General features: G+C 37.5%; 1 protein-coding gene across 1 annotated transcript in view; it reads left to right on the forward strand.

The window, feature by feature from the left end:
- PTPRN2 (protein tyrosine phosphatase receptor type N2) overlaps positions 1-13,235 on the forward strand; it is a 596,056-nt gene that overhangs the window by 193,068 nt on the left and 389,753 nt on the right. The window contains exon 4 of the mRNA XM_054171491.1: positions 12,540-12,657. Within this exon, the coding sequence (XP_054027466.1) occupies positions 12,540-12,657 (118 nt within the window). The remainder of the gene's footprint in view (positions 1-12,539; positions 12,658-13,235) is intronic.

Raw genomic sequence — 13,235 nt, forward strand, 5'->3', positions numbered from 1 at the left:
AAAGCATTTGGGTTGCAGCATGTGAACTATGAGCAAATCTGGACTGTGCTGTTTAGTGGAACAGCTTTGATCTTTGGAGATGAGCATCCCACTGAAGCTGAGCAGACTGTTCCACAGTGTAGGATCCACTGATGGCATTCAAGAAGTTAGAGGAGATACACAGTTTATGATGCTGTTCAGTTTTTGTGTTTAATCTTGCCTAAAACTTCAAAATATAATGAAATTTCAGAATCACCGCTCAGTAAATGAAGGATACAGACAAGAGAACCACAAACAAACCTACAGAAGGTGATATTGTCTGATGTTATGCCCGAGTTAAAAACTGTTGGTGGGTAGAATTTTGCATCATAACACTGTATTTTTACTTGACATTCCTGCTTATTTCAAAATGTGCTGAATGTAATAATAATGTATCAAAAGCAGCTGATTGCTTTTGGGCAGCGTATGGAAGACCAGTGCAAAGTATTCCAATGCAGAATGGAAGTAAGTTGATGGGCATTGTAGTAACATATTTCACACAGCTTACAGTGAAAGTCTGGGAAAACAATAGATGGACTTTGCTGTTTGTATTTAACTTCTGTAGTTTGAGGAACTTTTCTCTTCTCCCTGCTTCTGGTACATTGCATGTGTATTCACACTGCCTCTGCTCCTGAACAGGTTTTTCGAATTTGGACTGAGATCCAAACACGTGAATTCTTCAAGGGCAAAGGCAGCATCACTTGTCATTGATTCTGCCGAGCATTTAAGAAGAAGTGACATTTACCAGGGCTTGTTTTGAAGATTTATAAATGCAGTATAGATTTGGCAAGAATAGCTGCTTCAATAAATGTTGTGCTGTAGCATGTAAGCATGGGCTTTACCACCAGTGGGTTCACTAGCACTTTGTCATCCAAGTAAAAATAAATATTCAATAAACAATTTATTGGGGATGTGAGTTCACTTCTGCTTCATTCCACTTGGAAAGACTTGACATCTGTTGCCTACATAGTGTTATTAAGGGCACAATGAAATGAAGACAAATTAATTGTGGAATTGTCAAAACTATGCCAGGGAAAATTTCCCTGGCTAACAAGAATAATGTGAAGAATAACAGTAGAAGGGCTATAGCTGTTTGCTATAATAGCTAGGCATAACTGAATCGTAATACCTGACTAGAAGCCATTCTTTTTTTTTGGACACAATTTTTGTTTTAACAGAAGTGCTTTGCATAACTTGGGGGACATTTGAAGAACTTACATTAAAATTAAATAGGATTTGTAACCATTGGGATTCTCATTTGGACTACCAGATTTGTGTGACTTCATGTACTGCTTCCTAGTCCTATTAGCAGTGCAAGCCCGGGTACCATCAGGTAAGTGGGAAAGAGTCTGGTTTAGTTTTGTCATTACGGTAGTTATGTGAGTTCCTGTTCAGGAGTGTTTTGTGGCACTTGTTCATCCAGCCCCCCTTCATACAAAGCCCTATACCATCAAAGCATACACAAGAACTGGGGTGAAAACTATTTTGGGCAACTGTGTAGCTAAACTGCGACAGTACTGATGGAGACAAAGGTACATTAGTGTGTTTGTCTACACAAAATAATCTGACAAAATAGCCCATTCAGTTTCTAGGAGAGCCAGGAAAAACATGTTGCCCTTCTTAGGTGTCAGGTACCACTGGTGGAATCCTGAGTGAGAGAGGTACCTTGGTATCAGGGACACCTAGTACTATGGCATGCCTAGCAGCCCTGGTGCATGGGCACCTGAGAGCTGCTGTTGAGACAGCCTGGGCTGTGATGCAGTATCACAGAGAAATACAGAATACCACACATACAAGGTATGTAAGTTTGTCATGTCAATGTGACAGTTTTTTATTGAAATGTAGAGTGGATGAGGAAAGAGACTTAACTGGTTTTGGACATACCAGCATGGCATAGAAGTATCTATACTGTAACCTTTGAAATCTTGGCCAATTCTAATGTATTTTCAAGTAGACAGGACAACCAAAAATTATGTTTCTGAGAAACACTTAATAGATACAGCTTCTAAAAATGTAAAAGGTTCAAGCCCATGCCTTGGTACTGCATAGAGCAAAATGGATCAAACCTGACTGACTGCTAAATATAAAGTACAAAAGCTACAGTCTTCTTTAGCCATTAAGACAGACTTCTTCAGTTCATACATTTGAACCTTAGATACTTAGTTAAAAAGTCATTTATAGGAGGAAATATTTTCTTTCATATGTCATAGAATGTAAGTAAAGTAACATTCATATCTATAAACATATGTATATAGGCATAGAATTAAATGGTGAGTAGCAAAATAACAAGTAATTGAATTTACAGTGCCCCGTGTTTCTGTTTTACCTGTTGCAGTAAATAAAACAAAGTAATCCTAGGTTGTACTTTACTCCTTGCAACAAATAATCCCAAAGGGTAAAATAAATGTTTCACTGAAAAAAAAGGAAGATTTTTTTTTTCTTCTGTTTGGTAGTGCTAACACTGTGTGAGGTACCGTGAACAGGAAAAACTAGATGAAGGCTGGATTTGTAGCATGTAAATGGATGATGCAGGATATTTTCAATAGTTTATTCATTCACTGCTCTTTCCATTTGTGCCTTCTGGGGCCATGATAGCAAATACCTTCTAGGTAGATTGCTTTGCTGAGCTACAGATTTGGGGAACTGAAACACAAGCATTTTGGAATGAGAAAAGGGCAATTCTTTGTGCTTTTATTCTGATATTTGGGAAAGGCTAAGCAGAATTATATGGTTCTCTTGGACCTTAGCTCTGAGATACATTTACAGGGAAGTTTGCTTGTAATTTTGTTACTAAGGAGCAGAAATCTCATCAATGAAGCATATTTAAATTAAAGAACAACATATTTGTAAAATACATGTGATAGGCTAGCTTTTTAACTTGAGTCTTGTGAATTAGCTTAAGATCCTATCAGAGCAATCAAATTGATTGCTGTAGGTTTCATCTGCCATGACTGTTACAAACAGAGAGGTAATGCTGCTCATAATTGTCTGCATTATCTTGTCCAGTATTATTTATATGCCCATTGGAGTAGTTTATAGATTAATACAATAAATGTTTGTTTCTCATTACATGTATGCCTCTCTTAAAAAGAATTAACATGCAGGTTTTGTTTTCTTAACGTGGAGAAGAGCACATGTGATGTTTAACCAGGATACCCTGAGGAGCTGGAAAACAAGTCACATGAATGCTCCACCACATCAAAAGTATGCTAATAGGTAGCAATTGATTATCTAGAAATAAAATACCATTTCTTAAAGCTGGCAGCCATTGAACAGAATATTTATCTTCTAAGTGAAAGAAAGGAAATATGAGCTACACTATGTTTTAATTTATGTTTTGGTTTTCTTTTTTAATGCTTTAACATCATTGCTGGTTCACTTCAGTCTTTGCTGTAAAGATTTGCTGCTTTGTATGCAGTTCAGAGTGCCTGATGGACACACTTCAGGAATGAATGGTATTTTTGCACATTCATTTCTTTGATGTTGCTAGTTCTGAAATAGTAGAAATAAACTCAAATTGGGGGGTGGGGTGGGGGGGAAGTAGCTACGTCCCACTTAATGACACGTGGCAGTAGCTCCTGGTGGACTCTTTCTTGCTTATGCCAGCCCAGTTCTGCAATATTTGAATGCCTTGCAAAATGCACTTTAACCCCTGAAACTGTGGTTTATTATGTGCAGCGAACTGAATCACAGAGTTTGTGGTGCATCACTAGCTGAAGGGCAGATTTAAAAGAAGACAAATGCTTTTGGTCCCTCTTCCCAGTGCTCACTCCTCTGTGGTTCATCCTGCAGATTCAGGCTACACCTCAAACACCATGGTCTTTGCTCAGAGGAAGTCCTCTCTAGTTCATATTGAGCACAGTGCATATGCTATGCCTGTGCAGGTAATGTTAGACATGAAGTTAGTGGAGGTGTTTCACATTATTCAGATTTTAGCTGAGCATATAACACACAATGACAAAATTGCTTCCAAGAGTGATAAGGATTTTATATTCCCTCTGTATATTTCCTTTCATTGTTACATCATCATGACCTGTTTTGACGCATTTCTTACTGTCAGAATTTTTCATAGCTGACATTTAAAGCTAGCATCTCTTGGCAGTTATGAGCAAAAATTGATGGAGTTTTATTAATGATGCATTATGAATGGACATCAGCTGGAATTGTGCTCACATTTTAGGGGCTTTCAGTTCATATCGGATTACTCCAGCTCTTCCATTGTAAATATTTTAATTCATTGACAATCTTGCTCAAAAATTAATTTGAAGATTGAAAACAAAAAAAAAATCTGCTTTTTAGTAGCATTGTGATACGTTGCAATAAAACTGAATCACAGCTCATAGCATGGCACATTTTAAGTGTTCTGAGAGATCAACCCCAGAAGGCAGTAAAGAGGCTAGGAAGAATTAGAAATCGGTGTGAACCTGGGCATCAGCATTACATTAATAGTCCATAAATGTTAGTGAGGCTCACTGAGGTATTCACTTCATGAAACAAGGTAGGGAAGATGAACACTAGGTAGGAAATCATGTCAGTCAGAGCTTCTTTTACTAAATAATTTTTATTGTTGGCTAAAACAATTCAAATAATCCCATTTTTACCCATGGACACCAGTTAAATATGTGGCCAGACACATTAGCTGACAAGTGGTACAGTAATTTGCTAATTGTAATCAGCTTGTAATGAGATAAAACAACTTAAAATACGCAAATGAAAAAGTTATCTGACATGCAACATACAGTAAAGTTCACTGCAGCCTTCCTTGCAATTGGAAGCTCAAAACTCAAAAAGTTTGTGTACAAGAGAATGGCAAAAAGAATTCCAATACTTCACCGGCTGGAAATGCTATCTTGCCTTTCAGGGTTGCACAAATTCAGTCTGTATTTTTGGTACATGGGGTGAATACAGAATGAAAGCTCAGAAGCAATAGCCAGGCGTTTTGGAGACCAGTGTGACCTGGAGATTGTTCATCTTTGCTTCAGGCAAATGACTTGGCTAATGTACTTCCATGAAAAACTCCCAGCTTTCAGCCACCAGGATCTTTACGAGGTTCCTAAGGGAACCCTAACTTCTGCAGCTGCTAGGCTTTCATTAATAATAATAGCAACAATAAGAATTACTGCTGTTGTTATTGCTGCAGAAAGAGACTGTACAAATGCATACAATATATAGCCTTTTCCTGGAGGAATTTGCAGTCCAAGAGAAATGGCTTAAAACTGGAAAATTAAAGATATGGTTCCAGACAAACTATGTGTAGGCTTTTCACCTGTCAGTTAAAACAAAACCCAACCAATGGCTATTTTCCTCATTTAATCTGTATTGGTGTTGATGCAGGACAGAACATGATGAGTAAGAGACCAAAGGCCCTTGCTACAGAAAGAGTTTGAAGTGTGTTGAATTTCTCTGTGTGATACATGGTGAATATCCTGCAGGAAGCCTTTGCTCTGACTCATTCTAACATTCCCTCCAAACTGCTGATGCAATGGTCTGAGCATTGGTCTTAAAGACCAAAGTAGGAGGTGCATTTGCACGTGAAGCTTCTGCTGTACTGCCTAGTTTGGCCTTCCTGTGTATTGACTTTGCATCTGCAATTGACAGCACTTCTCTGACAGCTGAAAATTGATTTTTGCCAAACATCAAGGACAGTTCAGTAGTTACATAAAATGGGGGTGAGAACCACTGTGGAGAGCTGAAAGAACAGTTCTGTTCATAGGTATTTAAAAATACATGAAGAACTGTAGATCTGAGATGAATTTGCTGGAATATGTGTAACCTGCATATCCACTTAATTTTCTATACTTATTTAAGTGTCAGGACATTTCTGACCAATTCTGCTTTGTTACAGGTGATGTTTTAATTCCCAGACTGAAGGCACTTCAAAAGTCTTTTCCCAGGAACTATATTTTTCATGATAATAAGGCTGTTATCCTACTGTTAGGATGAAATGAAATGGATAAAATAAAATGAGAAGGTAGACCTGCTGAATTTATATGCATTGTGAACTACTATTTGGACAATATCTCCATTCTTACCATTGTAGAGTCTGGCATTACAACCAGTTTGTGCATACTAAAGAGATTTTGCATTATGAGATGAGTGAATGAAAGTTTAAAGTGGTGTAAGACATCTCGGAGAGGAATAATAAGATAGAAAAGGAACAAGAAGGGAACAGAAAATGAGAGATCACCACTTCATATTCTAAAAGGATATTGCAGAGAATGAATATAGTGAAGAGAGCTGTTTTGCAGTGTAGAACTAATATCAGGCTTTTGGGGTTACATTTGGAATAGTCACATGCACTTCGATGTCATTGTCACATGGATTGTCATTGTTAACATGGATTCAGAGCTCGCTGAAACAAGCAAAGCAGTCTCATCTTTATTTTAGTATCACTATTTTGGATGCATGTGAATGTTTCCTCATGTTCATGAAAATTCCTTGGACTTGTAGCACTAAGAAAATGTCTGTGCCTAGTTCAGGGGCAGAAGGAAATGGTGTAATCAAAGTAGCATCCTTACTCACCACATATTAGATTTACTTATTTATTTAAATGTTATAAATATCTGACAGCCTAAACACTGCAAAGAGCCATGGCAGTTAAAGATGTAACTGACTATAAGTTAAATTAAGGTTGAACATTCATATAAAGTTTTAATTGGGCAAGGAGGACCCCTTTCTCCTTCCCCCCCCTCCCCTCCCCACCTTCCTAAAACGCATTTCTGTGAGTATAATGCTCTGCTTTCAGGTTGAGGGTCATCAATTTCTGGAAAAGATTATTTGACATGGTGAATAGCATGAGTTTTATCTCAAGGATTTGAGAAGCCTTTTTCATGTGTCTATTCTGTTCTAGTCTTTAGAAAGTCATCTATTCCGGTTGGATGTTGGATGATATATTTTGCATTCTCATATTTGTTTTTTATTACTATCTGCTTCAGTGGCAGAAAAAAACTATATCTTATATAACACTTAGAAACTTTCACTTGTATAAATTAATTTTTTGTAACTGTCTGCTGAAATAAAGGTAAGGAAGCACTGCCTACTGAATCCTGTGGGAGCGTTTTATAATCTCCTTGGCAAATGAAGCACTCATTTGGCTTTTTCAAATAATAGAAATTAAAAAAAAAAAACAAAAGAAGGGGAAAAAAAAAAACAGCCTGAAGAGAAAAAGCCTTCCCTCCACCTTCTGGGATAGTTACTTAGAGTAAATTAAAATCAGGGCTGCAAGAAGATCATGCTGGTAATTTAATTCTATGGAGATTATCACTTTTATGTATAATAAAACAATATATGAAAATTTGAAACCATAATCCTTAGGCAGCCCTTTCATCTGCTCATTCAAATGGAAGTTTTTCTGCCTTTGAGTGTGAGTGAATTGCTGCTGAATGCACGGGCTGAAATTCTTGCGTGTTATAAAAATCCCACTAGAAGCTCCAAAAGAGGGCAACAAACTCATCTATATAGAGCTGGTACAGCAGTGAAACAGGGAAGGGAACGACAAAAGCTCCTGAGGACTTTCAAGAGAGGCTGACCACAGTTCATGCTGAAATGGATTGAACGAGAGCAGTGATGACTGCTTACAACTCTCGGTTGTTCCTTCAAATGCAGTCTGTACTTGATTTTCTTTTAGCGTAGGAAGCAATACAATGTTTGACAAAAGCAAACATTTAATTAGAGTAAGTTTTCATGGGAGTGTAGTGCTCACATGTCTTGGCAGATTTTCTTTCAATTCTCTAGAAACCATCTTTAATCACAATTTTCAGAACAAATGAATTTTCCAAGCCAAAGGCACAGGGGAATTAAATATTTGTGGCTTAAGAGGTGAGTTTAACTTCTCTGTTACTACTTTTGCTGTTAATCTACTATTGCAATTTGTGTTGTGAAATCACTTTTGGAAGAAATGTCAGGATTTTATTTTTCCACTGCATTCCTAGGTAGAGACTATAATGATTGAAAAAATTAACTTTGTTATGCACACAGAAACCTCAGCATTAAAGCTGCAATTTTGACTTGGACATTACTGAAATATGTGAACAGTGTTGGGTGTGTTCTTGAGCTCTGAAAACAGAGGTCTGGGATGAGAACAAGTGCAGCTCCTCTAGAGAATGTGGAAAGGCAGCCTGCAGAAAGGCATGTCTATATGTTGACCTGTCTGTTGTGAAAATAGGGAAGAAAGCCAATCACTCCCAATTTTGCAGACATTTTGACAGCTAAAGTAGGCATTAACAATTTGCATCACAGGGCATGGGGGATGAAAGTCTCTGGGCTTTACAACTGAGAGTTTCCTGGCTGAAATGAAGTAGCAGTTGAAGGCAGCTAAGAGAAAACCCTGTTTTATCATCCACCATATAGGGACAAAATGGATAATATTACCAAAACCTGAGGGGAAAAAAAATGAAGTCACAATTCAAAAATAGTAACATGGTCAGGTTCAAAGTTTGAACATTTTTGAAGTTTCTTTATCTTTACATATTCCTCACAAAAATGAATCGAGTCTTTGTATGTAGGTTTCTGCCTATATACAGTAATCTATTCTTGCTTTGAATGGGACTTGGTACCTAAAAATAATTTTGTTGCTGTTATATTGATAAAGAACAATTTGGATTTTGATTGGCACAAGAGCTGAAACAGTCTCATGGTGTTACTCTGTCAGACACAGGTTTCACTCGCCTGCAGAGCTCTGTGTAGTCTCAGATGGACTGCTCAGGAAAGGGTTGGCAGCATGAGCAAGACAATTTGCATGGCCAAATCTTTTGGCAGTGAGAAGTGTTGTTTCTTTAAAGAACTAGAACTGAGCTCTACTGATTTGCACCAGAACTCCTTTGCAAAGTTAGAAAGCTATTGTTTTCATTGCTTAGGCCTTCGGAGGGGGTGCAGATTATTTGTCTGAATAATTTTGAACTAGAATAAGTTGGGACAGAGAAGTAGCTGATGAATGTTTTCAAAAGTCGCTAATATAATTTACACACATGAAAGGTATGTTCAGGTTTATTTGGGGAGGCATCAAATTTCTCTACTATGAAAAACAGTGGAAAACACAGGAAAGAATGCCATTACTTAGAGTAATTGAGCAGCTGAAAGACAGAAAGGCATACTTGAATTTTTATTGTTTTCCAGTAATTCTCTGTAGTTGCTCTCACAGGCAAATTAAACAGGTTAAAAGTGAAATTGTGTGATAAATGTGGAATCAATTTTGACTTTAATTTTGAAGAGAAGTTTGTATTATTTTTACCACTGTGAATCTGTGAGAGTGTGTTTCCTTGCTGTTTCTACTGTTTGTTCTTGATTTGATTTCAGTTAACAAAATATACATATGCTCTCTGTTGACATAGTCCTTGCTAAGTGTTGAATATTATGGGGACTTAGACAATGATAAAGTTTTCGTCACTACTTTTGTAATTGTGTGTAAGAATAATAATAGTAATAATAATTAATTGCACTGTGGAATGAAAAGATCACAGTATCACCAAGGTTGGAAGAGACCTCAAAGATCATCAAGTCCAACCTGAAGGGAGATACCCAATGAAAATGAGGAAAGAATGCATTCTATGTAGAGCACTTCCAGTGGTTTTACTGCACAGGTTGGGTTTAATAAACGTATTAATGTATTAGTTACTGTCTCTACACCAGCATTACCTTTTCACATGTTTAGGTTATGGAGTTGCAAATAAAATAAAAAGAGAGTTCAACCTCAGTGAAAAGCAGTAGTGGGGAAAATTTGTATCAGTGGCTATTTTTCATGGGGTCTTGCTGCTGCCATAGTATTTGCATCACTCCAGTGTCTACCAGACTCCATCTCTTTCATTGGCATTGTCCGTCTGTGGGAATTTAGTGTTGGGAGCTGCAGATCTGCAGCAGGGGGGATGGTTAATCAAGGGCTGGGTGTCCCTGCATACCACTCCCCATTAGTGTCATGGAAGTAGTGTGTGTACAAGAGCACTGCTGTGATCCTGCTCAGCCAGTGGAGAGAAATTGTAGTAATTGGGTGGTGAGGCAGGAGCTGGTGCTAGGTGTGACGGCAGAGACAAAGGGAGCAGGAAATCACCACACGGCATCATATGTGCCTTCTCAACCTTAATTTTGATTGCAGCTGTCAGCATGGCATTGTGGTTCTTGAATGTGCTGTTTTGTTGAGCTCAGTGTGTGGGAGAGAGTTGGTGTTTTGGTTTTTTGTGAAACTGAAACAATGCTGGAAAATGATTGGCATAGGGCTAGCTTTAGGCATGTTGCAGTTCCTGAGATAGCAGCAATATTAACTCAGTGATGAGGGGAATTTTGATTAGTTAAATATGCATTTTATTAATCTATGTCTTGTTCTAACTTCTATGTAATTTGGAACTTGTAGGAGATAGAGTTGAGATGGCATATTCTCTTGCCTCTACTGTCTTAAGCTCTGTAACAAGTATTCTGGTTTTCTTTCATCACTTTGCCCTCCTTTAATGCAAACACAGGTGTGTTTTGTTCCAGTATTAAGGATGGAACACTTGTACTTGGTTGAATTGCATTAGGAGAAAATGTGCAAATAGTGCTGCAAGAGAAAGAAGCTATGCTGAAGTTAGCAAAAGATATTCTGTTATCATGACCAATGAAGGCTGGGATTGCAGTGGTTTCTTATGCTCTTTTACCAAACCCCTTGTTTTATGGAGATACTAAAACCGAGCTATTGACTCCTCTGTGTCTAGCCATGTATACCGCTCAGGACTGGGAGATGAATTTCCTGTCTGCACTGCAGATGAGCTGCTCTTGCTCTAGTGTGAACAAAACTCACCAGAGTAGTTCTGTGTATTTTTCTTCAAAGTTTGATATTTATTGTGTATTCTTTAGCTTTTAATAGGACTGGCATTGACTGTAGTGATTTTGCAACTGTAGTGATTTTGGACAGAGCTCATTTTCTGGCTAAGCTGATGATTTTAATATACATGTATTTTAACTGACCTTTTTGGTTCAACCTTCTTGTAAACTTTAATGTTTGGGGTTTTTTTTCATGCATGAACTTATAAAACAAACAGCAATGTGTACTACTAGGTGACACAGTTGTAAAATTGAACATACATTAATTTATAAAAAACATTCTTGTAAAAATAATTTTAATAACACTACACCAAAATCATAATGGTGACTTTTACTCACCCAAGAACACGCTTTGAGCCAGCCTTAGGGTGAGATTTGTGATATTATTTGAATCCATCTACTTACCTGGCACATTTGAAAAGGTGAGATTTGCATTTGAAAAAGATGAATTGGAACTAAAAATGGATTAGATAGAGGTTATTCTTCCTCCCAAGGGTCTGGAGTTACTGTTGCCATTAACATCTAATGATTTCAGGTGAAGTGTTTCCTCAATAAACTTGAGTAACACTTTTATTTAAGAAAAGGAGAAAGAAAGAGCAAAAGCGGAGTGTCAGAGAGGTGTCAGAGAGCTTTTTTTGTTTGATGAAGCTTTCAGACACAGTTACCTTGGTTCTAGATTGTTTGTTATTCTTGTTTTCATTATTGGAATAAAAAAGTAGGGAATTTTTAATTCTGCATGCTCAGAACTGGCTCCTTTTGCAGAATGGACAATCTCCTAGTTAGACTCCCATCTGGTGCTAGAGAGAATTTTTCTTTATGCTGTTTCTCATGGGGAAAATAATAGCAGGATAATCATATCTGGAACTTTTGTCAATGTTCGTTTGAGGGTTTTGTGGTGTTTTACTGTGCATGGTGTAAAAGAAGAAGTTGTCTTCAGTTATGTGATATTTAGTTATTAGATAATTACAGGTAATTGCATGGGCAAGTGCTATGAACCAAAGTATTATCATATCATCTAAAATCTACAAATTAGGTAACAATTATGTTTGGAGTTATATCATCATTCCAGGTATAATTACCATGAGATTAGCAGTACATGTAATTAATGAGTAGTCACTGGAATATGCCTTCATAGTAGCAATTCCTCCTTGTTGTAAAGTTCTTTGTCACAGTATTTAAGTACAAAGCTAACATAAATTGACCTCCACATGTGTTATACTAAAACTGAAAATACTTATTTCCACTGCAGCCCTAGCTCCTTAATGTTCTAAAAGCATAGTTTCATGGAGAAAATGGATAAAGGACAGTGTGCTGTGAGTGAGGGAAGAACTGAATCAACCTTTCAACAGATACCATCTAGTGAGATAATTTTTCTATAGCTGTCTGAAGTAACCTTTTTTCTTTTCTTTTCTTTTCTTTTTTTTTTTTAATCTATTAAAGGTAGTTGGTAACTAGCTAAAATTCTGCCAAAAGTGAAGTCTTTCAAAATCTCCTCACATCATCTTGTGACTTCTTTCCATTGTCTGATTAACACAGTTTTATACAGAAGGGAGGAAGCTGTGGTTCACTCATGGATTACAATTGATGAAGACTACTTTTTTTTTGTGTCTTTTTTTCTTTCCTTTTTTTTTATGTTAATGTTGTTCACACAGAACACATTTCTGTCAAACTTTCAAGTTATGAAATAGTCAGCTTGCTTATTTTTAAATTCATTTGTTGTTGTTTTCTATCAGGTTTTACCTGGCAAGATGATTATACACAGCATGTTATTGGTCAGGAGCTCTCAACCATACACAAAATCTACAACAGACGCCCTGATGTGTTTGCATCTGAAGGATCTGAAACACGAAGGTAAGTCTTTTTGCCTGCTAGGGTTTTGTGAGATGATGAGAAATAGATCAACATTGAAGCTGAATCATAGAGGCGTAGAATGGTCTGGGTCAGAAGGGACCTCCAAAGGCTATCCCTCCCTGCAGTCAGCAGGGACATCCGCAACTAGATCTGGCTGCCCAGGACCTCACCTTGAATATTTCCAGGGAAGGAGCCTCAACCACCTCCCTGGGCAACCTGTTCCAGTGTTCCACCACCCACATAGCAAACAACTTACTCCTAACATCTAGTCTAAATTTGCTCCAGCTTAAAGCCGTTGCCCCTTATCCTGTCATTGCAGGCCTTTGTATACAGACTCTCTCCATCTGACTTGTAGGCTCCATTCACGTACTGGAAGGCTGCTAGTACACACAGCACCAAAAGTGCTCTAGATATGATAAATGAAAAATAATCATAAAATCAATGCTGAGAATATCAGTAGGAAAACAGTGTGAGTTAAAACACAATGAGTTAAACCCCTCAATCCTCTTCTGATTATCATCAATTAAAGGAATATGGCTTCTGCTGTCAATATAGAAGTCAGAATTCAAGGCATCAGG

This window comes from Dryobates pubescens, chromosome 21 (genome assembly GCF_014839835.1).
Source record: "Dryobates pubescens isolate bDryPub1 chromosome 21, bDryPub1.pri, whole genome shotgun sequence".
NCBI classification, from domain to species: Eukaryota; Metazoa; Chordata; class Aves; order Piciformes; family Picidae; genus Dryobates; species Dryobates pubescens.